Source organism: Danio rerio, chromosome 11 (genome assembly GCF_049306965.1).
Source record: "Danio rerio strain Tuebingen ecotype United States chromosome 11, GRCz12tu, whole genome shotgun sequence".
Taxonomy (NCBI): Eukaryota; Metazoa; Chordata; class Actinopteri; order Cypriniformes; family Danionidae; genus Danio; species Danio rerio.
In genome coordinates, this window is record NC_133186.1 from 9,513,928 (window position 1) to 9,539,463 (window position 25,536).

At 34.7% G+C, this 25,536-nt stretch overlaps 1 protein-coding gene across 9 annotated transcripts in view; it reads right to left on the reverse strand.

The window, feature by feature from the left end:
* The window catches only part of naaladl2 (N-acetylated alpha-linked acidic dipeptidase like 2), a 635,527-nt gene that overhangs the window by 252,607 nt on the left and 357,384 nt on the right, over positions 1–25,536 (reverse strand). For 6 of the 9 annotated variants that reach the window (XM_073916359.1, XM_073916358.1, XM_073916357.1 and 3 more), the window contains one exon: positions 20,634–20,772. In XM_073916359.1, coding sequence (XP_073772460.1) covers positions 20,634–20,772 — 139 coding nt within the window. Of the gene's footprint in view, positions 1–20,633; positions 20,773–21,894; positions 22,070–24,026; positions 24,073–24,203; positions 24,527–25,536 lie in introns of those variants that run through there. The other 3 variants (XM_073916364.1, XM_073916363.1, XM_073916362.1) reach the window with 3 other exon arrangements.

The window sequence follows — 25,536 nt, forward strand, 5'->3', positions numbered from 1 at the left end:
TTAGTTAAAAGTGATTGTATTTTTAAAGTTACAATGTGCAATTTTAAAAGATTGTTATTGTACAAACTCATTAGTAAAGACTTATTAGTATTAAGGTAACAGATTGTGTTAATTAGCGAACATAAATCAACCATACGACGACAAGACATAACCTCGGCTGTTAGCAAGACACTTTTGAACATGACGTTTAACAACTAGAATGCATAAGAATTGAAGAAGTGTTTGAGTCATATAGAGGAGGTATAATATAATATTATCTATATATCTATAATATCAGGAATTATGGATTTTAAAGCTGTAGTGACACAAATAATGAAATAAAAATGTATTTTTTATGTTTTTGAACTGTCTAAATTTCACTGTATTGACGTAGACATGAATATGGGAATGATGATAATTGATATGACATTTTCCTGTAAAATACTGTTTTTGAAGGTAAAGGTATTTCTCGTGTGGTTGATTATGATATACTGAAATAAAAAAGAGAATGTTGGCAAGCATCAAGTAGCCGTTTAGATGATTGAAACAACATAACAAAAGTATTTCTTTATGTTTTGAACGGTAGGGATGTAACGAATATGGCCGACCAGATAAATAAACATTTTGCATTTTATTCCACAACCAGCCAACTTTGCCCAGAGAAGGCTCTAAACCTGATTCCAAGGTATTTACGACCCAAAGGAATGTGCCATGCGGCACTAAGCACAGGAATGACTTAGAAAGGACTCTTTAAACTGCTTGTTTAACACTGACGTTTTCATATAAACTTTACTTTCTTTATGTTTAATCATGTGTTTTGCAAAGTTTCCCTTTCTCTTGTATTAATATTTTTGGTTTTAATACCCCTGCATATAATGTTTTAACTGTTCCTAGGCTAAACAACCTCTTATACTGTTCAAGTTTGGACTTTTCGAAAAGCTTACTCGCTGTACAAATTGATCGTTGACATTTTATTTTAATAGTGCAACATATTAATGTTTCAAGAGACTTTAACATTTTTGTCCCGATTTACATAAAATTTGCCGATGCAAATTATTCTGCCTCGGACAAAAACCCATAAATGTAATATTCCAGGAGCTCGGACATCACGAACAGACCGCAAGTATCACCTTTCTCCCAACATCTAAACTGGTGTGAACTAAATTAACCCTAAAGAGACAATAGAAGGGTTATATTAAATTTGATTACGTTTGGTTGCTTGGTTTGTTCTTACAAACGAGGTTTTCCCATCAGTACATCTTCTTAACCTCTTCACATTTGTTACTCTCCCCTATGCTTGTATGAATGTGTGTTTGTGTTAGGTGTTAGTTTCTGTTAGATTAGTCAATAAAGTCTACTTTTGTATAAAGAAAGGTGCCTGTGTATATTAAGGAATCTAATGTCTTGAACTTTGATCTTGCTACCCTGCTCAAATTTTATGTTGATAGCATCGCTGAACGATTCGTTTGTTCGGATCAAAAGAATCGATTCATTTGAAGCCCTGTTCAACTGAATCTTCCTCCCGCTCAGCGATTCTGCTATATAATGTTCCAGAAGGTACACTACCCTTGAAATCTGAATCATAACTCGCAACATTATAACGGCGGGAAAGGCGCGGGAAGAATAACCTTGAGCTAATTTACTAAAGTAATAATAGTGTAGATATGCGAGCATTCTAATATACATTATTATTATGATGCGCTACCTGTTTATTTGTGGAGAATAAACAAAGCATGCAAATGTAATTTATTACAGTTATATTGGTGTAGAACGCTGAGCAAATGTAATTATTACAGGGATTTCATTGTATTGATGTAAATATGCTATTTTCCTGTGAAATAATATTTTTGAAGGTGAGTGTAATTTCTTGTGTGGTTAGTTATGTGTGTGTTGAGGTAAGGTAAGATTGTCTTTAATCATCGAGTGACCGTCAAACGTATTTTTGTATGTTATCTGTCGGATTTTCAATGTATTGATGTACACCTGGCAAATGATAATAAGTGATATGATTTTTGGAAGGAAAAATGTTTGGAATATGAAGGCAAATATTCCTTGAGTGGTTAATCATGAATAATTAATGAAATGAGAGTGGCCGTCTAATTAATGACGCAGTGTAAATGACTATGGGATAAAAGGGTGTAGTGATAGGACCGTATCACACACTGAGGAAGGCATTGTGCTGAAACGTTTGTGTTTTTAAAACACCCGAAAAATGTTAAAATAAAAATGGTATGAAGCAATTACTTGATGAGTGTAAATCACCTCCTTTATGAATAACAGATAGTGTTCTATCAAATGAATGAATGCAATATATTGATAAGAGACCTACTGTTAGTATAAATACTAAATGCGATTTATACTACAGTTACTAACCTATATAAATTAGGGATGCTCGATATATCGGCAGCCATATCGTTACTGGCCGATAAATGCTATTTTAAAGATTATCATTATCGATCCGATATCTAAATTTTTTAACCAATCACATGCTCTCTGGTATCTGACATGCCCTGCCTCCTTCAAGACACTTCTCACTTGATGTGCTTGATCTCGCCCTCCCTGCAGAGAGTAAAAACAGACACTTTTGGCTAAACACTAAATGCTACTGTGTCCCACCCTGTGTTTAGTGGGACAGATTAAGTTTACGTCAAACACTAAATGAATCAATCACAAATCAATCTACTTCATGGGATTTTTAAAAACATTGCGTGCAGCTCAGCTTGGATCTGCACCCATTCTGCAGTCATACCCTTCTCATTATTTTAGGGTGATGACTTTATAAAATATGACAGCAGACATTCAAAGCTTTTATTTAGATATCAGAATTAAGATTTGAATGTCTGTTGTCATATTTTACATTTATTGACGTGACGATATATTTTATATGTCAGATTGAAAAACAATCAAACATACAATACAGACATGCTTGTGTAACGGATGCCAATATATTTTGCTATTAAACAGTATCAATAAACTGTCAACTCATTTATGCAGTTATGCATATTATGTAATTATGATAAATTATTTGTAACCGTGAAAACAAAGAAAAAGTAATTGGTGGGGCTTGAATGGCTGCTATCTGCATTATTGCTGGACAGACAGAAATGTTCATAACAAAGTCACAAACACTTCTGTTTAATTACTTTTACAAATTACAAAAGTGAATGCTGATAAAGCCCTGAAATGTTTGACAATAGCACATGTGAAAGAGTCACATTAATAATAAAATTACCCTTTGTGTTTGGTAAAAACTAATTTATATTAAGACCCAGTGAACCTGATGATACATGCTCACAAATATTAAATGCAATTTATGTTTAATTATATTTGCTTTCTATCATTATTCTTGTTGTCAACAAACATTTATGTTCTCAATAATAATAGTAATAATAATAATAATAATAATAATAATAATAATAATAATAAGTATTATTATTATTATTATTATTATTATGGTTATTATTATTATTATTATTGCTGTTGTTGTTAAAATTTTAAAAAGTAAAATAAATACAATAAAGCAATTTCATAGAAAGCTTAAATATGATTCAGAAAATGTGAGCATTTCTGGGGTTTTAAGTTCAATGTACAACTAACGTGTATGAGTACAAATGTGCTTAAGTGCGTTTTTGAGCTGGTAAAAATGATTGTCTCAGAGTCCACACAAAACTTGTAACACTCTGGAATTACTGATAGCTCCTCATGCATCCCCACAGCACAACAAAGCACTAGAGGATCTGCTTTATATAAAAACCTCCATGCTTCCTGTGTTAAATGCAGCTTTTTATATTTCATCATGTTCCTTTTTAAGACCAATAAGGTCAAACCTACAGCCATCTGACAGGGGCCACATTTCTGGCAGTAGGGGGTTCGAACAACAGAACGTACTAAGCCGACCTCCCACATTCAGCAGAGGAGATAAGACAGTCCTAGCCAGGCCAGGCAGGGGGCAGAGTGACCTTCTGAAAAAAGCGCATGGCCATCCTCCTTCAAAACACAAAAACCTTCAAAATGTCATTCTTATGTTCCCAAATGTCTTTTATTTCAGTAGAAAACTCATCCAACTATTTTCCAGACATGACTACCATGTTTTAAATTATAGGCTCTTTCCCCACCCCTGACCAATCATAACCCACCAATTTTCACCAAGTTTTTAGAAATATATTAATAAAAATTATTATGTTATTTACTGTTTTAAAACAGCTAGTTGTAAAATGATTCTGAAGTTATGTTTTATGATTTTACAGTTTATTATTTTTTATATATATATATATATATAAGAACTGTCATTTTTAAAACTGTGCTTGAGACAGTCTCGCCATTAGGGATGCAACGATTAGAGATTTTGGTTGTACGACTATAGTCTGAGAAATAATCACGGTATCACGATTATCACAATGATTATGTGTTCTTTCATTTCAAAATACTACTAGTTATGAAAATCTCATAAAAACTTAAAAATACTTGAAAATAAGAAAAAATAAATAACTAGTTTTTTTTTTTATTTACTGTAAATTCAGGCATCATATTAGTTAAGTATTTTGCTTTAAAACAGAACAAATGTAGTCAAAGACTGCTGAACCTCTGTCTGAAAGGCACTAATATACACGCAAACCACTTGCCTCCATTGGAAATAACGAACTTGTGCGGATAAAAGATGGGATATGTGAATGGCCCTTAGTTAAAAATCTCCTCAGCCATAGTTAAAATCAGCCTTTAATCTAATGTGCGTGCGTATTGTGTACAAGCTCGGAACTTTAATCTAGCGCACGGCTGGCATAACTTTAAGTTGCAGCAGTTTTTTTCCATACAGAAACATGGTGTTGAGAAGCCTTTACGATTAATTAACCATGTTGAATTAAACCGCAATTAATAGTAAAGTCGGTTAATCGTTGCATCCCTACTCACCATAGAACATTTTTGAGACAGTTTTTAACAAGAGGTTCATGGAATTGTTTAACCATTTTCTGTCAGAACGCTGCATCTTTGTTTATGTCTTGTTTATTCTTATTTTGGTCACAGTCTGGACATGTCATAAAGCTATTTCTCCTGTCTTTGAGACTTTGTAATTATTGTGAGGTCAGGAGTATGCTCAGGCCATTTACACTCTTGTCACAGATACATAATCTTTTTTTTTATTATCATTATTATTGCATAACAAGAACAATACCATACAAAAACTGAGGAATAAAATACTTACAACAAATCAATAGAAAAAAAAACTAAACAAAACAAAATTACAGGGTATATACAAATTAAAAGAAATTTGCATTAGAAAATGATTCCAAAATTGCATACATCCTTATCATAATAATAATAAAAATAATAATAATAATAATAATAATAATAATAATAATAATAATAATAATAATAATGTCTTTTAGGGTTTTGATAAAATGCTTAAGATAAATTTTAAACAAATAAATGGTAGGTTTATCATTTATCATTAAATTAATTTTAAAAAATAGCTCCAAAGTTTTATTATTATTATTGCTGTTTATCAAAAATATATTTCCAAAAAAGTTAAAATAAAAAATATAAACATTTTGTAAATGTTTACAAAAAATGCACTCAGATTCCATGTCTCTAAAAAAAACATATTGTCAACTTGTTTCACTGGATAAATTAAATGAATTAGTTTATATGTCACTTTATAAGTGAGACAGTAATTATTAGGTAAGTTCCATTTTTTTTTATATATAGGCATATAGGTGGACAGCCATTTTGGTGGATGGGGATGATTGGGAGGCCATGATGGGTAAGGGCCGATGGAGGGAATTTGGGGTTACACCTACCCCTTTTTACGAGAAGTGCCATGGGATTTTTAATGACCGCAGAGAGTCAGAACCTTGGTTTAAAATCTCATCCGAAAGATGGCACTCACTGACAGTATAGTGTCCCCTTCACTTTACTGCTGTATCATGACACACACAGACTGCAGGTTAAGCACCCCCTGCTGCCCTCACTAACACCACTTCCAACTTCCATTATTTTCATCTGTGACAGTAAAAATGCAATGTCACATAAACAACCCTTATGTTCTTTCACTAAAACAACAAATGTATAAGTAAAACTTTTGCACAGTACTGAATGAAACCGACTGTACGAAAAAAAAGCTGGAAAGAACCACTTTCTTCATGATATATTGAAATTTTCAACACTTTCAAACCTCAACAGAGATAAATATATAATAAAAAGACTAAAAAATGCATTAAATCGACAATGATAAGGAACGCACGGTTCAACATTAGACAGACATATTAATCATGCCAAATGGACAGAAGTGCTGCTATTGAGACAATGTAGACGGCAGAGTAATTTCCTCGACTTAAGGCCCTTGTGCACTTTGGCAATGGTGCTATCGCTCTCAGACAAAGAGCTGAAGAAGTAGAAGCAACATTTCCATAATGTTATTGACCAAGTGCCACATTTCTGTCTGGAGTGCAATGCACTCTCTGTTTTATTTGCATGTCTATTAGCTGGAATACCAATCAAATGATAGCGATGGTAGAAAAGGCAATTTTCAGCCTGAGTGCATTCCAAATGCTCATTGGTTTAAGAGGAGAAAGAAAAGCGAACACATGAGGATCAGCTCCAGGATGCAGGAAAGGGCGTCACTGCAGTAAAGCATTCCTTTAATGAACGGTACCTTAAAAAGCGCCTCGAGCCCAAGTAATCAAGCTGCTCATCAAGTAAACGAACCACCACTTGAAGTATAATTATGATACAAAAAAGTTCTTCAAATGTAATCATACTAGCAGAGCTTTCTTATTCTGTTGTGATGCTTCCTGTCTTTAGATGGATGGTAAAAGTAGCTACTATGTGTGGATGCAATTCAAATGGATGCAAATGATCAAAGTGGTAGAAGTTAAGGATTAAAGAAGTGAAGTTAAAGGTGCAAGCTGAAAAAAAAACAATGGATGTTGAACAATAGAACTACAAATCAGTCATTTTTTCAAATGTTCATTTAATAACTTCATTAAAACAAAACCTATTTAACTATCCTAATTGTGTGCAAATTGTGTTTGATAATTGTTATTGTATAAAAGTTACAAAATGCAAAAGAGTTCTGAGTTTTTTTAATGACCATAACAGTCAAATTAACCACATGCATTTTGGCATACATTCACTATTTTCCATTGCCAATGAAATTGCATGCCACTGTTGCCTATAAACTTTCTGTCAACAAAAACATAACCATCTGATAGAAAAACATTTAAGAAGGTCAACGTGAAAAAAATAAAAATAAATTGCTTTCTTGGTTCAGGATGTTTCTGGATGCTGCTTTTCGTTTTGTCCTAACATATATATTAGGAGACCCGTTTGTATTAGGACTGGGTGTGAAGATGTGTGAATGGATTCAAATAAGTATTATGACTGGTAAACTAATTATTATGAGGGGATGGCGTTCAGTAGGTCCACCATCATTTCAAGAATGGGTTACAGAACTGGGGAAGGTGGCAGCATATGAAAAAATGACATATAGAATATAGAATACTAGACATATAGTCTAGTATTCTAGACTATCCAATCGTTGGATATCCAATCTTTCCAATCGTTGAAGCATCCAATTTATCTAGTATTCTATATGTCTAGTATCAGAGAAGATGAGGAAATTACTTGGCATTTTTGGAGAAGGAATAAGGTCATTGTGGTGAGACGCAAACCAAAAATGTATGCATGTATGTATGTATGTATGTATGTATGTATGTATGCATGTATGCATGCATGTATGCATGTATGCATGTATGTATGTATGTATGTATTTATTTATTTATTTATTATTTTTTATTATTATTAATTCTTTACGTTTTATTGTATTGTTACTGTTCCCATGGAGTTTAATAATAAGTAGTTGTGTTTACTGGGTCTATAATAGCAATACTCAATGACAGCACTGCCGCTGTAGGGGAGGGGAGGGATGTTAAAAGGAGGTAAAATGTGTAAACTGATTGTATTGTGAAATTATTGAAGAAAAAGAAAATAAAAATTGAATCATAAAAAAAAAAAAACAAAAAAAAAAAACATTGCTCTCCTGATTCCTAGAGGTAATGACTTAAATGTGACAGGTATTCCAAGATTATTTCTAAAATCTCAATACAATCTTTATAATGTAAATTCTTATAATTATTCATTCATTCAATTTCTTGTCGGCTTAGTCCCTTTATTAATCCGGGGTCACTACAGCGGAATGAACCGCAAAACTTAACCAGCAAGTTTTTACGCAGTCGATGCCATTCCAGCCACAACCCATCTTTGGGAGACATAAACACACACACACACACACACACACACACACACACACACACACACACACACACACACACACACACACACACACACATTCACTCACTCACACACACACACACACACACACACACACACACACACACACACACACACACACACACACACACACACACACACACACACACACACACACACACACACACACACACACACTTACAAACACACACACACACACACACACACACACACACACACACACACACACACACACACACACACACACACACACACACACACACACACACACGCTTTCCAATTGTTGAAGGCCGCTCTTATATAAGCCCCCCTTCTTGTCCACATAGACCCCAAATTACCATTTACCATAGAGGTTGATGCTACCACCGCTGGAGTGGGGGCCATCCTTTCCCAGCGGCATGGGGTACCACCTCGACTCCATTCATGTGCTTTCCATTCCCATAAGTTCAGCCCAATGGACGAGAACTATGATGTCGGAAATCACTGCTTGCCCTAGAGCAGGGGTGTCAATTCCTGGAGAGCCGCAGCCCTGCAGAGTTTAGTTCCAGCCCTGCTTCAACGCTTCTACCCTTATGTTTCAAACAAGCCTAAAGCACTAAATTAGTTTGATCAAGTGTGTTTAATTAGGGTTAGAACTAAACTGTACAGAGCTGTGAATCTCCAGGAACTGAATTTGATACCTGTGCCCTAGAGGAATGGAGGCACTGGCTGGAGGAGTCCAGGCATACGATTACTGTTTTTACAGATCATACTGACATCTTCAATATCTCAGAGATGCCTGCTATCCCAATCCCTGGCAAGTCAGATAGGCTCTTTTTCTTCATTTTTTTCCATCTCCTATCTTTCCCTTTCTAGTCTCCATAGTTCTGATGATGATCCCTAGAATCTCGAACCCATTATCCAATCCAAGTTAATTATTAATCCCACTGAATCTAGTAAAGAGACTCTTCCAGCTTCAATGTAAGAGCCACATGTTATCACACCAGGCTGTCTCCCTGGTCTCCAGTTTGTTCCACTCAATCAACACACCCCACTGATTCACACGTCTCACTCCTCACTGGGCACTGGTCATCCTGGGGCCAAAAAACCCTCTCACTGCTCAGAGACTACTTCTGTTGGCCCAGAATGGCAAAGCACATGAGAAGATTTGCGCAGGAGTACAAGGACTGTGCAATAGTCAATACTGCTTGCTGTTTACTTTCTGTGACACAACTCTAAAGCCGCCTTTCCACTGCACACGACATTTGGACACGACTGTCAGAATATGCTCCCTTGTGGCAGCCGCACAGTATTTTCAGTGTTGTCGTGCACCACGGGGGAGAAGGTGATTCTCAACGGTGTCCGAAATAAAGGACTGCAAAAGCAATAGCCTTTATTCTCTGTGCGTTCACATAGTTTAATGGATGAATGAATACTAGAAACTCATAGACCGCTAAAATATTGGAGGGAATGTGGAGACAACATTAAATATATATATTTTTATTACTTTCTTACTTACATTTATGAACAGAAAAGTTTTTCTTTAATATAGACTTTTTATAATTCAAAAAATAACCAAATAAACTCCTATTTCTCATCTCGCGCGCACAGACCTGCTTGGATAACACTGGAATACATCATATCTGGTCGGCAGGTTGCATACGGTCTAGTCGCCGGAGTTCAAATATTTCAACGGATCCGCAGCTCAATTCAAATGTGAATTTTCCGCATACGGAGATGATTGGAACTCAACGCAGCTCCCAGACTGCTCTCCATTGGAAATGAATGACTTCCGATCTGTCGCTTGATGTTTGTCGTGTGCAGTGGAAAGGCGGCTTATGTGGTAATGCACCCGACCCTACTGTGCCTTGCAAAAAACAGCTGATTCAGTGGTTGCCTGGCAACATAAAAAGCATCGACATAGCAGTCATTTTTTGTGATACCTTGTGATACCTTTTTTGTGATTTTATACCTTGATTGATTATTATTTACAAAATATACAATAACATAATATTACTTTCACATAGTACTTTTTGTAAAAAATCATTAGCCTGTATCTACCTCATAGGGGTGGAATATCAACATTTAACCATAATGAATATAAAAACAGCAGTTGGATTAAGAGAAAAACAAAGAGGTACATTAATCATGATGCATTTATTTTTGGGATCAATCCCAATCGATATGTTGGTGCCCACTGCTGTACTAGATCCCATGTGACCTCTTCAGCTGCTGGCAACCAAACACCCTCCACCAAAACACAATTCCATGAAGTAAGACAGGAATGACACAAAAGAGGGGAGAGACAGGACACATTGTGATAGTTTTGAGTGACATTGCACAGAGGACATTTCTCTTCCTGACAGCAGCGGTAAGCATTTGTTCATTAAAGATTCCTACATGGGTCCCATAGCTGTGGTGTATTTAAATAAATATGCAAATGACTACATTTCTATTCAAAGGCTTCTTTTCACTTCAACAAGGTTTCTAAATAACCCAGGGGACACAATTCGTTCCATGTGAATAAAACCACCTGTCAGCATCTTGAAATTAACATGTAAAAACATATTATTAGTTTCTTACAAATCTCTTGCTTTAGATAAGTCAATAAAATAAAACAAAATAAAATAAAATAAAATTAAAATAATAATAAAATAAAATAAAATAAAATAAAATAAAATAAAATAAAAATAAAATAAAAATAACATGCCAGTCGGATAGAAGGCTAATAAAGAAAGTAATGCTTTTATACACCAGTGCACCTATATGTCCTCCAGCATATTATTGACTCATTTTCTAACCAGGAGAGAATTTATCCAAAATAAACTAAATAAATAAGACAGAGCCATGGCTCAATAAAACCACACAACACTTGTTCTCCAGAGGCCATAATTTAGCTACACAAAAGCATTTCCTCTGACTGAATCAATGCTGTTGGCCTCCTCTTTGGTATTACACTCAAATGTTCCGTGTAAACCTTAAAGGCATTACGTTATTTGTTTTGTTGTATTCACAAGTCATAAACAAAAAAAGATCCTGAATGAATCTTGACGTCTAAGGGCAGGTGCATACAGTTTTCTGTCCTTCACGATTGTCGCATGTCAGAAGGTATGTTGTGACCAAGGCCGTCACTACAATTCATCAAGTTCAGAAGCTCAGGTGCAAAAAGTAGGATACTGTATAAGGAATCCTATGTGAGAGTTCTTGACATTGTTTATGAATACAAATAAACAAATAAATAAATGGGACATGTCAGACAGAAACGCTTTTAATCAAATGTTTATCATTGAAAATATCTGGCTTTGCTAATTTTGTAGATGCGTTTGATTCTTTCCACAGTAAATATTCATCTCAACGGGGCAACAACAATTTTATCTAGCAGGGGACTAAGCAAGAACATGTTATCAAAGGCCCCTGCTTTGATTTAACTTTGTCTGTCTCAGTAGGTAGTGTGCCAGTACAACAAAGAGATTTCAAATTAAAATGCAAACAACACAGATGTTAATATACAGATTATAATTAAGCATAAACAAAGAAAAGTTCTAAAAACAAAACGTTCTTTGAGAGAAAATAAGCTAGGCAGACTGGCAGACAAACAAAATGATAGATGGATAAATGGATGAATTGGTAGGTGGTTGGTAGTGTTGATGGATAGATTTAAATGTATACATTTAGGTCTATAAATATTTGGAAATTGACACAATTCTAAAATCTTTGGCTCTATACACCAACACAACCGATTTGAAATGAATCAACCGAGAAACGAACAGTGTAGGAATTACAACAGTTTGCATATGTGCTTCCAAAAGTTACAGGACAATTGGCTTCTAAGCTGTTCTATGGCCAAGTATGTGTTGTTCTCTCAGTATTTCAATTACAATAAGCAGATAAAAGGTGCAGAGTTCATTTCAAGTGTGCGGTTTGCAGTTGGAATCTGTTACTTTAAGATTACTTTAAGACTTGTAACTCTCAAGATAAGATCTAAAGAGCTGTCACTATCAGTGAAGCAAGCCATCATTAGGCTGAAAAAAAAAACATGGACAAAACAACTGTTTGGATCATTCTTAAAAAGAAATAACGCACCAGTGAGCTTAGCAACACCAAAAGACACAGAAGACCACGAAAACAACTGTGGTGGACGACCAAAGAAGAAAACACCCTTCACAACAGCTGGCAAGATCAAGAACACTCTCCAGAAGGTAGGTGTATGTGTGTCAAAATTCAAACATTCAAGAGAAGACTACACCAGAGTGAATACAGAGGGTTCATTACAAGATGTAAACTGGTGAGCCTCAAAAACAATAAGACCGGATTAGAGTTCTAAAAAAGCCTCCTAAGTTCTGGAACAACATCCTATGGACAGATGGGATCAAGATCAACTTGTACCAGAGTGATGGGAAGAGATGAGTATGGAGAAGGAAAGGATCTGCTCATGATCCTAAACAGTGAAGCAAGGTGGTAGTAGTTTCATGGTGAGGGAAAGCATCTGTTGTTTATATTGATGATGTGATTGCTGACAAAAGCAGCAGGATAAATTCTGAAGTGTTTCAGACAATATTTTTTTGTTCATATTGAGCCAAATACTTCAGAACTCAGTGGATGGTGCTTCACAGTGCAGATAGAGATTGACCCAAAGCGTTTTGAAGATAAAGCTTTTGGAATGTTATGCAATGGCCAAGTCAATCACCTGACCTGAATCCGATTGAGCTTGTTGAAGACAAAAACTGAAGGGAAAATGCCCCAAGAACAAGTAGGAACTGTAGACAATTGCTGCAGAGTAGTGGTTCTCAAACTGTGGTACGTGTACCACTAGTGGTACGTGGGCTTCCTTCTAGTGGTACGTGGAGGTGTAATCTTTTGATAAGATTTATCAAAAATGATTTATATATGAATATGATGACAATATTTATGAGGTCCAGGCAACATTTCCAGGTTTTGATGAATAGGCTACTATATGTTAATACTTTACATTTAAGTGCAGGAGTTTTATTTATTTATTTATTTATTTGTTTATTTATTTATTTATTTTTATTTTTTAAGAACAGTAGTCTACCATTTTAATTTAACTTTTAAAAGCACATTTTAATTGAAACATTAAGGTTTCATTTTGTTTATTTATTTATTTATTTATTTTACCTGTAGGCATAGAACAGTGCTTATGTTCAAACTATTTATAATGTTTAAAGTGGCTGACAATAATAAATATTTTTAATAATAGGAATTAGTCTGCCTGGTTCTTGAACTGTGCAGAGCTGTACAGTTACGCTACTGTATTTTAATACTGGTCATTATGGTGGTACTTGGAGAGACAACTTTTTTCTGAAGTGGTACTTGGTTTGAGACCCGCTGCTGTAGAGACCTGGCAGAGTATTTGTATTTGACAGCAAAGGATCTGCAAGAAAGTATTAACAAGTGAAAGTTTGATTCATGATTATTATTCTGTCTAATTACTTTTGGACCCTTAACAAGTAGGAGGCACATACGCAAACTGTTCTTACATCGTTCAACTGATTTGGATGTAAATAAAATTAAAATCAAATCTAATTAAAGCTGACAGTCAGCAGTTACAGCACATCTTGTTTGTTTGATTGTTGAAATTGATTGTGTTGGTGTACAGAGCCAAAAATGTTAGAATTGTGTTGATGTCCAAATATTTATGGACTACATATATATATATATATATATATATATATATATATATATATATATATATATATATATATATATATATATATATATATATATATATATATATATATATATATATATTTTTTTTTTTTTTTTTTTTTTTTTCCCCGAATTTATTAATAGTGTAAATTATCATTAATTTTCACAATGGAATAATGGCTCATCAAATATTTGATCAGCAAACACCAATATGTATCTCTAGTCAATTGCTATTTTTTTTTTTTCATTCAATGTCATATATCTGCTAATCATGTAATCTAACAAGCACACAGAGAGAAACACAAAAGTCCAATAGCAACAATATTTGGCAAACTATTATGGCTCACACAGACAGCATAAAACAACGAGAGTCTGACTTCTGCTATTGTGTATTGGCAGAGCACATCACATATATTTTCTCATTGCCAAACAACACAATCACAAGGACAAAAGTCCAGCTGAATAATTTATGCTCTTATAGACAACCACAGAGCTTTCAGCAACTTCAACAGACACTTGCACCCTGCTGAGGGCTCTAAAAAAGGGCTTTGCTGAAAAAAGAACAGGCACAAAACATCTGCTAAGACATCTGTTTGCAGGCCCCGTCGTGCCCTGACTCTGCGGCCTGCTGTAAGCCCATGCTATCACTCTAGTAATGACACGTCCCAGTGATCCTGTGCTGTAGAGATTCAGGGTCAGCCAGGGCTCCACTGAGGTCTTCTGTCATGGGTAGCACACTTAAATACATGTAGTTTTGGTTTCAGGACCATGGACAGCAAGCACAAGCAACCCTACACTCAAACACAGTTGATTTCAGCACCATGGAGAGCACACATTGTAGGATTTACACTTGCAATATGGAAACACCCACATGCGCAAAAATACATGTAAAAAACAAATAAATAAATAAAAAAAAAATCCACAAAAACTCACTACCTTTTGCCCCCTCTTGCCTTCAGAACTACCTTAATCCTTCCTGGCATGGGTTCAACAAGGTACTGGAAAAATCCTCAGAGACTTTGGTTCATATTAACATTATAGCATCATGCAGTTCCTGCAGATCTGTTTGCTACACATCCATGATGCGACCACATCCCAAAAGTCTATTGGATTGAGATCTGGTGACTGTGGAGGCCATTTGAGTACAGTGAACTAACTGTCATGTTCAATAAACCATTATCCTGTTGGAAGTAGCCATCACAAAATGGTCTTCTGCTGTTGTAGCCCATCTGCCTCAAGGTTCAACGTGTTGTGCGTGCAGAGATTCTCTTCTGCGTACTTCGGTTGTAAAAAAAAAAAAAAAAAAAAAAAAAGGTTATTTGAGTTCGTGTTCTATCAGCTCGAACCAGTCTGGCTATTTTCCTCTGAGCTCTGGCAACCAACGAACTGCTGCTTACTAGATATTTTCTCTTTTTCTGACCACTCTCTGTAAATCCTAGAGATGGTTGTGAATGAAAACCCCAGTTGATCAACAGTTTCTGAAATACACAGACCAGCCAGTCTGCCACCAACAACCATGCCACATTCAAAATCACTTAAACCACCTTTTTTCCCCAATCTGATCCTTCGGTTTGTACCATGTCTACATGCCTAAATGCATTGAATTGCTGCCATGTGATTCGCTGAAATTTGCTAAAGAGCAGTTGGACAAGTGTATCTAATAAAGTGGCCAGTGAGTGTATGTATATATGTATGTATATATGTATGTATGTGTATATATAGGTGGATTGGGGCTGCGGCGCAATGCGGCATGATGCCCAAAGCGTTTTTTTTTTTTTTTTTTCATGCATTTTGTATTTCTCTTTGCTAATTGGGCTTATTGGAACCTAATAAGAATAAAAAATCGAATTATCATCTTTTGATACGATGTACTTTTAGAAAAAAATTAGGTCCATATATGTGGACTCATGGTCCAAATTTACATATAACACTTTTTCCTGACTATTTTAATGCATATTTAACATAGAATTATTATTATTTATTTTTTTGAACTTGGTTTGACTTTCAGAGAGTAAAAAACGTTTTTTGAACAGCATTTTGGACAGTTAAAAATTGGGTTTAAGACATTTCATATGCTGCAAAACAGTTGCAGGATGACACTGTTTGTCTGTAACAAAATATAAAACATTCAAAGTATTTTAAATAGCCACTTAAGAGCTAAAATGTGCTGTCCAGCTTTTCAATGTAAAAAATTGTTGGAAGAAAGATCAAGATCCCACAATGCATTTTAAAAGCATAAATACATTTTTGGGTGTATATCACAATATACGGACACAAAAAAAAAGAATCAATAAAACAAATTAAAACCTTTGAAAATATACTGTATGCAGTTAAAAAAGCAAGCTTAAATAAACCATTTAATATTAGGCCACCTAAACTTGTTCAAATGCACAGACATCTTCAAAAACAAATACAATTTATGTACTTCATTTACAGCTCCTTGATATAACCGATTGAAGTCTCAAGTTATTAAAGATGCAACAGCTCATTCATACTGTATATATTTTCAAAGCAGAGTACAAAATCAAATGGCTGTCTGAATGTGCATTAAATCATAAAGTGATTGAGAAATGTAGGCATTGGTGTAATGTAAGTTGAGCTTATGAAACCATGTAAAATTAATTTTGTTGTGTGTGATGGCGAACTGCAGCATGCATCCGGGACAAGCTTTGATGTCTGAAGTGAATGAGAGCTAAATAAAACTGGCTGAAGCTGTGACTGTTTTTTGTCTCCACTTTTCCTTTTCTGCAGCTTTATTTCACATTTGTACCAATTTTCAAAACTCTTTCATCACCTTTAAAAAAACAGGACGTTTGATTTTAGCAAGGCAGACAGCAGCATGTTTTACATGCAGACATTGTAGCTGAAATTCAGAACCATGGACAGCCCATACTTGCATGATGCTACAATCACAGACAGCAGCACGGCCATTGTTGATTTTCATCACCATGGACAGCTGCATGTTTGCATGCAAACACTAAAGCTAAATATTTAGCATCATATAATAAAAGCAGTGTTTCGCATTACAAATATATTAGATGGCAACCCCATCACCCCACAGCAGAACCCAATTGTCTTTTTTCATATTTTTAAGAAGGTTGTACACATGTAGGGTATGCATTAACGGTTGTCCTTGCTTCATTATATTAAAGGTTTAGTAAAGGAGAGTTATTTTTGACGCATATGATGTATACCAATGATCACCAAACTTGTTCCAGGAGGGCCGGTGTCCTGCAGATTTTAGCTCCAACCCTAATCAAACACACCTGGACAAGCTAATCTTACTAGGTATACTTGAAACACCCAGGCAGGTGGGTTAAGGCAAGTTGGAGCTAAACCCTGCAGGGCACCGGAACTCCAGGAACGAGACTGGTAACCCCTGGTGCATAAAGACCTTTAGGACAACAAAGGGGTTGGTAAAAGCTCTGTACATTGCTATTTTATTAAACACACAAAATAGCTTTAAGTTATTTCATTTACATGATGGCATGTATATTCTGTCTTTACATTGCACTTTTTATTTATCTGCTCTCTCTACATCACACACAGTGGAATCCACCAGTAGTGTGCACCAGAGAATATGCTAGGTCAGTCAAATGAAAAACAGAAAAAAAAATATTTGCAGAGCCTGGTGAAAGTATAAATGCAGCTTTAAGACACAGTGCTTAACCTGTCAGTGTGTTTGAACTAGGGATGCCACGATTCTCAATATAATATTGAACCCTTCGGTACGACATCCACTGTTCAATACGCGTTTGTGCGGTTTTCTCGGTTTTGCATTTAAATAATTTATGTGCGTTTTATATCTTCGAATTGACTGTGTGTGCCTCTACATCTATGAGCTGAGATGAGGAAACTTCTCCCCGCGAGTAAATATCAAATCATTATGCTCTAAAGATAGGGGGCACTTAACCATCATTCCACACTTTAACATGGCAAGCGGCGATGAAGTGAGGCTGAGGCAACAGTACAAGGAAGCGCCGGCAAAGTGAGGCAACAATACAAGGAAGCGCCGCCGTCAAATATGCGGTTTGAGGACATTTCGGTTTAGCCAGTAAGCATAATGCCAATAAGAGAAAAGGCGGTTTTAGTTTTAAACGTATAACCATGACTGCACATCTGCAGCGCCATCATCCAGCACTGTCTGAAAGCAGGATAGCAGAGAAGGTAATAAAGTTCTCCAAATAGCAACAATCCCTTGCTGAATCCTTCCAGGAAACATACCCAACAGGTTCCGACAGACACAAAAAAAATAATAAAGGCAGTGAGGGTGTTTATTGCTAAAGATCTGCAGCCGCTTTTGGTGATTTGAGATATGGGCTTTTGTCATAAAGCTGTCGATCCTACAGTCTTGCATTTTTTTCAGCACCGAGATAATTAAGATGGTTTATTTATGTTTACTTAAGTTCAAATATGTTTATTTGAAATGGCCAATTCATCTTTATTAATCTCACATGTATGTTTATTTTCAAAATGTAGAAATGTATTTGTTCCCCAGTTTGTACATGGGCTTTCAGCAGCTGTGAGATTTCAGTGTTATTTTATATATATATATATATATATATATATATATATATATATATATATATATATATATATATATATATATATACACACAATACACTAGTGCACTTTTCTTGGCTTTTAAGTAAAACAAAATGAGTATTGCAATAAATCGTTTTTATTTTTTCTCCATAATCTCTTACTGTTCCTATTGCCTATAGAATTATTAAAAAAAAAACGTGTCAAGCCATAAGAACCAAACTGAACCAAAAACCGTGTTAAAAAACCGAGGTATGTATTGAACCATAGGCTAACTGTATTGTTGCATCCCTAGTTTGAACTAACCTTGTGCATTGTATCAATCACTAAAGGTCTAACAAATGCAACAGATGCAAATAATTTATTGGATATGATAAAACATATACAAATATATACTGTATGCTCAGATTATTATTTATTTTAGGCTACTTGCAACATCAAACTTGTCGCCCATCTGATTTACCCTCCAAAAGCATTTTTATTTATCTTTGCTATCTGGGCTTATTGGAACCTAATTAGAATAAAACCTAAGTTTCATCTTTTGATATTATGTACTTTTAGAGAAAAACGATGTCCACATATGTGGACTTGTGGTCCAAATTTGCATAAAACACTTTTTCCTGCTTTTAATACAAATATAACAGAGATTTTTTTTTTTTAACTTGCTTTGACTTTTAGAGAGTAAAAACTTTTTTTTTTTCCCATTTAGCCACTTATGAGCTAAAATGTGCTGTCCACGTATGAGGCCACTCAAGCCATAGGAGGTTAACGGAAGGATACATGACATAAAGCAGCACAGTTTTACATATCTAGAAGTTTGGTAAGTTTTGGATAGTATACAAGACTATTACACAAAAGTCGAATGCATATAAATATAATGTATTGCTCTAATTATCCCAATAATCTGTTTTTAGACTTCAATATGCTTGGGTATTTAATGAAAGCTCTGTAATTCTATGCTGGGCAGGACATGCCATTCAGTAAGACTACAAAGCTTTAATTGATTGATCAAATAAAGTACATAATTTTTGATAAATATATAGCATTATTCTTCTAATTCTATTGTTAAAGATATATTGTTAAATATAATTGTTTATTTTGCCAGAGATGGGTTGCGGCTGGTAGGGCATCCACTGCGAAAAAAAACATGCTGGATAAGTTGGCGGTTCATTCCGCTGTGGCAACCCTGGATTATTAAAGGGACTAAGCCAAAAAGAAAATGAATGAATGAATGAATAGTTGCTTATTTTGATCATACACAATCTTAAACGACTTTAAAGGGTTAAGATGTAAACACTTGTTAAGTGTTTGTTAAATGTGCTTGTCTTTGCTTCACACATCTTCATTTGTTAATTAAAAAAGATCCATGGTTTTTGAGGTAAATAAAACGTAATGAATTAATAAATGTAAATTTGTGTATTTTGCACTGCAAAAGGATTGTGTCACTTTATTATTATTATTATTATTATTATCATTATTGTAGGCTTCAGAGAAGTTTGAGTTTGTCTAGATAAAAAGTCAGTAATGCAATTTTCTAAAAAGTACAGATTGTAATGGAACATTTTAATTAGTGAAAAGGTAGTAAAATATAAAGCCATCATAGACATCCAAAAGCTGTAATTATCTTTTTTTTCACTGACTGTTTTTTGATTTGATTTATTTCTTGTTGTGGAAATAATCTGCATAATTATAAGTATTTGCCTTTAAAGTAAAACTGTCCCAACTAAAAACTTTAATTAATTTATTATATTGAAGGAAAACAAAAACTAAGAATTTTTATTTTATTTTTTATAATTTATGAATTTCTCCAAAGCCACTCTGAAAAAAAAAAAACTTTAATGTTTAAACTGTCAAGTGAAGGAATTCAATACTTTCTCTCCACTTGTCGAATTTAGCATTATTTATACTCTACGGTCACTGTCTGAATGATCTAAATCAGGGGTGTCTAAACTTGGTCCAGATTTTATCTCCAACTTGCTTCAACACACCTCCAAAGATGTTTCTAGAAAGCCTGGTAAGAGCTTGATTAGCTAGCCCAGGTGTGTCTGATTGGGGTTAGAACTAAACTTTGCAGGACACCGACCCTCCAGGACCGAGTCTGGACATCCCCGATCGAAAAACAATTTTTGATGAAAGTATACACTGCTAATGAAAGTTGCAGGTTCTGAGTCAGAACTTACCAACTCTGGGGTCTTTTGGAAAAGACGGGTTCCCACCTGGGTTCAGTGTCACCCCAAAGGTCTTATACCCAAATGAGCCATCACAAGGATCCACATAAAGAAGACAGCCAGCAAACCCCAGCTCTACCAACAGAGACAGCTGAAGAGAGAAAAAAAAAGCAAACTCTAATTACAAAATAAACCACATAGGCACATTTTATTTTTAAAGCTGTAATTAAGCATCAGTAAAATTGTGAAATATTATTGCAAAAACAATATTATAAATAAGTAAGGTCACACTTTGGTCTGTTGAATTTAAGTTACATTGCATCTACATAAGGCATGGGACGATAACCGTTTTCATGGTATACTTTGGTTTGGAAAAGTCAAGGTTTTAAATCCAACACAATTTTCTGTAATACCGTTCCTAAGGTATGTGTAAGATTTTTTTATTTACATTTTTGGGGGGTTTTAGGACAACAGTATCCAAAAACTAAAATATGTTGTTTTCAAAGGGGGACAAATATTGTTGTGTTTTATCCAGACATTAAAAAATAATATATTTTACAGCAGAAATCACAATACCATGACACCGTTATATTTTTATCCAAGGTTATCATAACGTCAGAATCTTATACCGGCCCATGCCTAATCTACATGCCAAAAGATTTTCAGTATATTATAAATAGACTGTCAGGTTGGGGTTAGGGTTAGTGTAAGTTGACATGTACTTGCAAAGTCATCAAAAATAAATTATTTATCAAAATAAAGTGTTACCTTAAGTATTTTAATTTTAAAATGTTAAATACTTCTTTTACATGAAATGTAAGGCTGAAGATTTTTAGAAGTAAAACATTCGACATATGCAGCTGAAGTCAGAATTATTAGCCCCCCTTTATATATATATATATATATATATATATATATATATATATATATATATATATATATATATATATATATATATATATATATATTTACATATTTTCAAATTATGTTTAACAGAGCAAGGGAATTTTTACAGTATGTCTGATAAAATGTTTTCTTCTGGAGAAAGTTGTATTTGTTTTATTTCGGCTAGAATGAAAGCAGTTTTCAATTTTTTTAAAATTATTATTTTTATAAAAATTATTAGCCTCTTTAAGCTATATTTTTTCGGATTGTCTTCAAAAACTTGCCCATAACTTGCCTAGTTAACCTAATTAACCTAGTTAAGCCTTTACAGTATTCACACAGGTGTAAAAGAGGAAAATAATACAGGCTATTGCAATGTAATACTTGCATGTTATTGGTTATGCTCTACCAATTAGTGTGAGGATTGCTGCGAGGCGAATCAGTGAAACTCTTGTCTTTTTGTGGAGGACGGTCGGATTACAAAGGTGTCCATTTTTGGTCAGCTATGGGCAGTGATCCTCAACCTTTTATCACCACGGACTGGTCAACGCTTGACAATAGACCTTTTTCACAGCGGAATTGAACACCGGAAGCGCCCTTCGAAGCAGTGTATCGATATTTCCGGGTTCGCTAGGAGTCGCAGAGACATGACAGCCTCGGGACAGCGGATGACTTTCTCACGGTCAACTTTGCCATAATTTGGACAGGAAGATGTTGTTCGGTGAATGTGTAAAACTGCCTTAATAAAACAGCATTTAAAAGATGATACCGATTTGCAGAGTTTGTGCAGAAAACGTGTCTTACACAGCGTTTGCAACGTCAGGTTCCAGTAAAGTGCACAGCCAACAGCATAAAATCTGCTCATTCAAGCCATTCGTAAACTAAATTAACCTGGCTATTTAACATCCAGCAGGATGAGTTTTATGTCAGTAGTCCCGTCTGTAAACTGTGCTAACCCCTTCCTTCCTTTTTATTCAGAGTCAGATATAGTGAATGGCGAGTTGCTATCGGTTAATACATTACAGGTTGTTTAATGCTCGTGAGGTTTTCTCAAGTCTGGAAACACGTTAGCTCTTACTCGTGGAAAATATTCATTTTTATTATTTATTTAAAGAACAGCAAATAACATTTTACAATACAAAAATGTACATACCAGGGGGTAATTATAAATAAAATACAAATATACAAAATGTAATAAAACATATGTTATAATAAAATACATGGTAGAGTTCACACATTTTAAAGTGGGTCGAGTTGATACTGGTATTATACAAGCATATTTCAGTCATCAATACCTTAAAATCTGGTTTCATATTAGTAAATTTACATTTTGAATGTACAATTTTGTTAACAACATAAGCAAATTAAATAAATAAAACTATTTTCCTCTAGATTAGGATAATCAAGTAAAGCCCAAATGTACATATATCCATAATGAAAGAGGTTTTGAACACAAAAGAATCGTTAATACATTTTGCAGCTCACCCCATAAGCTGACTATGTACAATGCCAAAATAAGTGTAAAACTGTCTCCTCATATTCGTTACAAAAATACAATTTACATAAATCCCACTTTTAAATTTTTGCAAACAATGTTTTGCTGGATAAAACCTGTGGATGAGTTTATAGGACATTTCTTTAATTCTATTTCTAACATGATATTTCTGTGGTAACAGCCACACTTTTCTTCAATTCACACTTTAATAAAGACATATAATAAAATTGAATATAAGGTACAGTAATGATTTATTTTTGGAAAAGAGTATGAATAGCTCTATCATTACTCTTGGTATTTAGTAAAACAAAATTTGCCGACATAAGATTTAGTAATATCAAAAGACGATGCATCAGAAGGATGGTCTTATTAATACCTCTAAATAACATGAATGAATAACATCTCTGCATTGAACCAATAACAGTTGAAAACTTGCTGGGTTATTGAGATTTTGTAATAAAGGAGTTCATTGTAAGAAAAGTTTACCATCTTTATTATATAACTCACTAAACAAATAATTTTGCTGTCAAACCAATTAAAAAAAAGAGATTTGCATTTGTATGAACTGTCTATTCCAAAATAACAACAATGTAGGGATAAATCATGCTTATAGATTAATGACCATGATGAGCACTTGTTTGTGGAAGGCAGATAGCTTAACTGGAGTTTTGTCTATATTATAATTACTCATCAAAATAAACCATAGACCATCAGTTTTTAATGAAACATACTAATCTCCGCTTGAAGTGCATACAGCATAAGAATGTACTCCCGCATATAACTTGAAACGGCATTCAACCCCCTTTTAATATTGTCATCCATGATTTTCCCTGTTGTTCGTCTTTCGGGAGATCGTGGTCATTAAAGTAAGAGTGTCGTTTTTGAGTTGGAGCAGCTGGGAACGCAGCAATCACAGCGATGAGATGACCCTGCCATTCTTTCTTGCTACGTCGCATTGAAACCGGATGTTGTGGTACACTGCTTCGCTTACCGGAACCAGGAAGTGTGAAAAAGGCCTATTTTACCGCATGATGTTTCAGTGTCTGGTAGGTGGTTGCTAGGCGACCATCAACCGTTTTCTCAGAGGATGACAAGCTGACAAAATATTGCTGTCACTCTGATACAAGTTTAATTTATGGAGAAAATGGCAAAGCACTGCTTTGTTTGAGTGTTCTGTGATTGTCTGAGAAAATTTGTCTTACCGATATGTGAATATTCCATACAAGCTGAAGCGAGTCTCGTCACGTGACTCGCGGTGCTCGCGGGATTCACTGGCATTAACGCGTTATGCCACAACGAACTTGTGCAAACTTTAGAAATACGCGATATGCGAACGGCCCCAAAAGGCCGTCATTGCGAACTCCATCAGTTGATCTTCTTGCACAGACATGGTACATTCACCTGATTTTTTGACAAATGGGTAGAGAATCTATTCTTTAGCAGTTCATAGGTGGTTCACTGGGCCTCCTTAGCAAAGAAACTTTCCAAAGACGTCTGTTTCCTACGCATTTTGCTGCTAGTTAGCAAGGGAATAGTCTTTTTTCAAAATAAAAGACTTTCCAAAATAAAAGATCGTTCATACTCAAATAATAAAGAAAAAGGAAATAATTCATTATTTCTTGTGCAGCTTGGTACCAATTGATCCAGAGACCGGTACCGGTCTGCGGCCCGGGGTTGAGGATCACTGAGCTAATTTATAGGATAAAATGAACTACTAAGGCAACATAATCATTCTACTCTGATCCACTCAAGGTCCACTGCTAAGATTTTTTTTTTTTAATATGACAAGGTCGCCCACAAAGCTCGCTGAGGCCCCCTTGTGGGCAGGGACACCCCTGCTGGGAACCGCTGTGCTAGCTTGTCTCTTCCAAAAGAAATCTTAATTTCTTTATGTCCAAAATCAAAAAAAAAAGTAAAGTAAAAGCAGAATGACCGCGATGTGCAGACGTCTTGGCGCTATATATATATATATATATATATATATATACAGCTGTGACAGTTTAGTAAAAGATATAAACTTATAATTATAATCAGTTAAGATAATCAGTTTATATATATATATATATATATATATATATATATATATATATATATATATATATATATATATATATATATATATATATAGTTTAAATGATTAACTAGTTCATTTTAAAAGTGACATATTATTGTTTGCTTTTTATATTTTACAACAAAGTGTTTTAAACCAAGTATGATTATACTAAGATCGTGAATTAGTTTATTACACTTAATCCAACAATTAGATGGTCTGTTTTCTTTGTTTATGTGGACACATGAATAAAGTCAGAAGTGTATTTAACCAATTATTTTTATTTACATAATTTGAGTTCAGAAACTGCAGAGATGTTAAAATGATCGTTACGATATAATAATAATAATGACTGAAATGGGAAACCATATTTGTGAAATTCAATAGGTGGCGATAATGCTAAAGGTTTAGTTACCATATATGGTTTGCCTAAATCGTGTGTTCTAGATTGTGTGAGCCTACAACGTGTAGGTTCCCCACGTGGG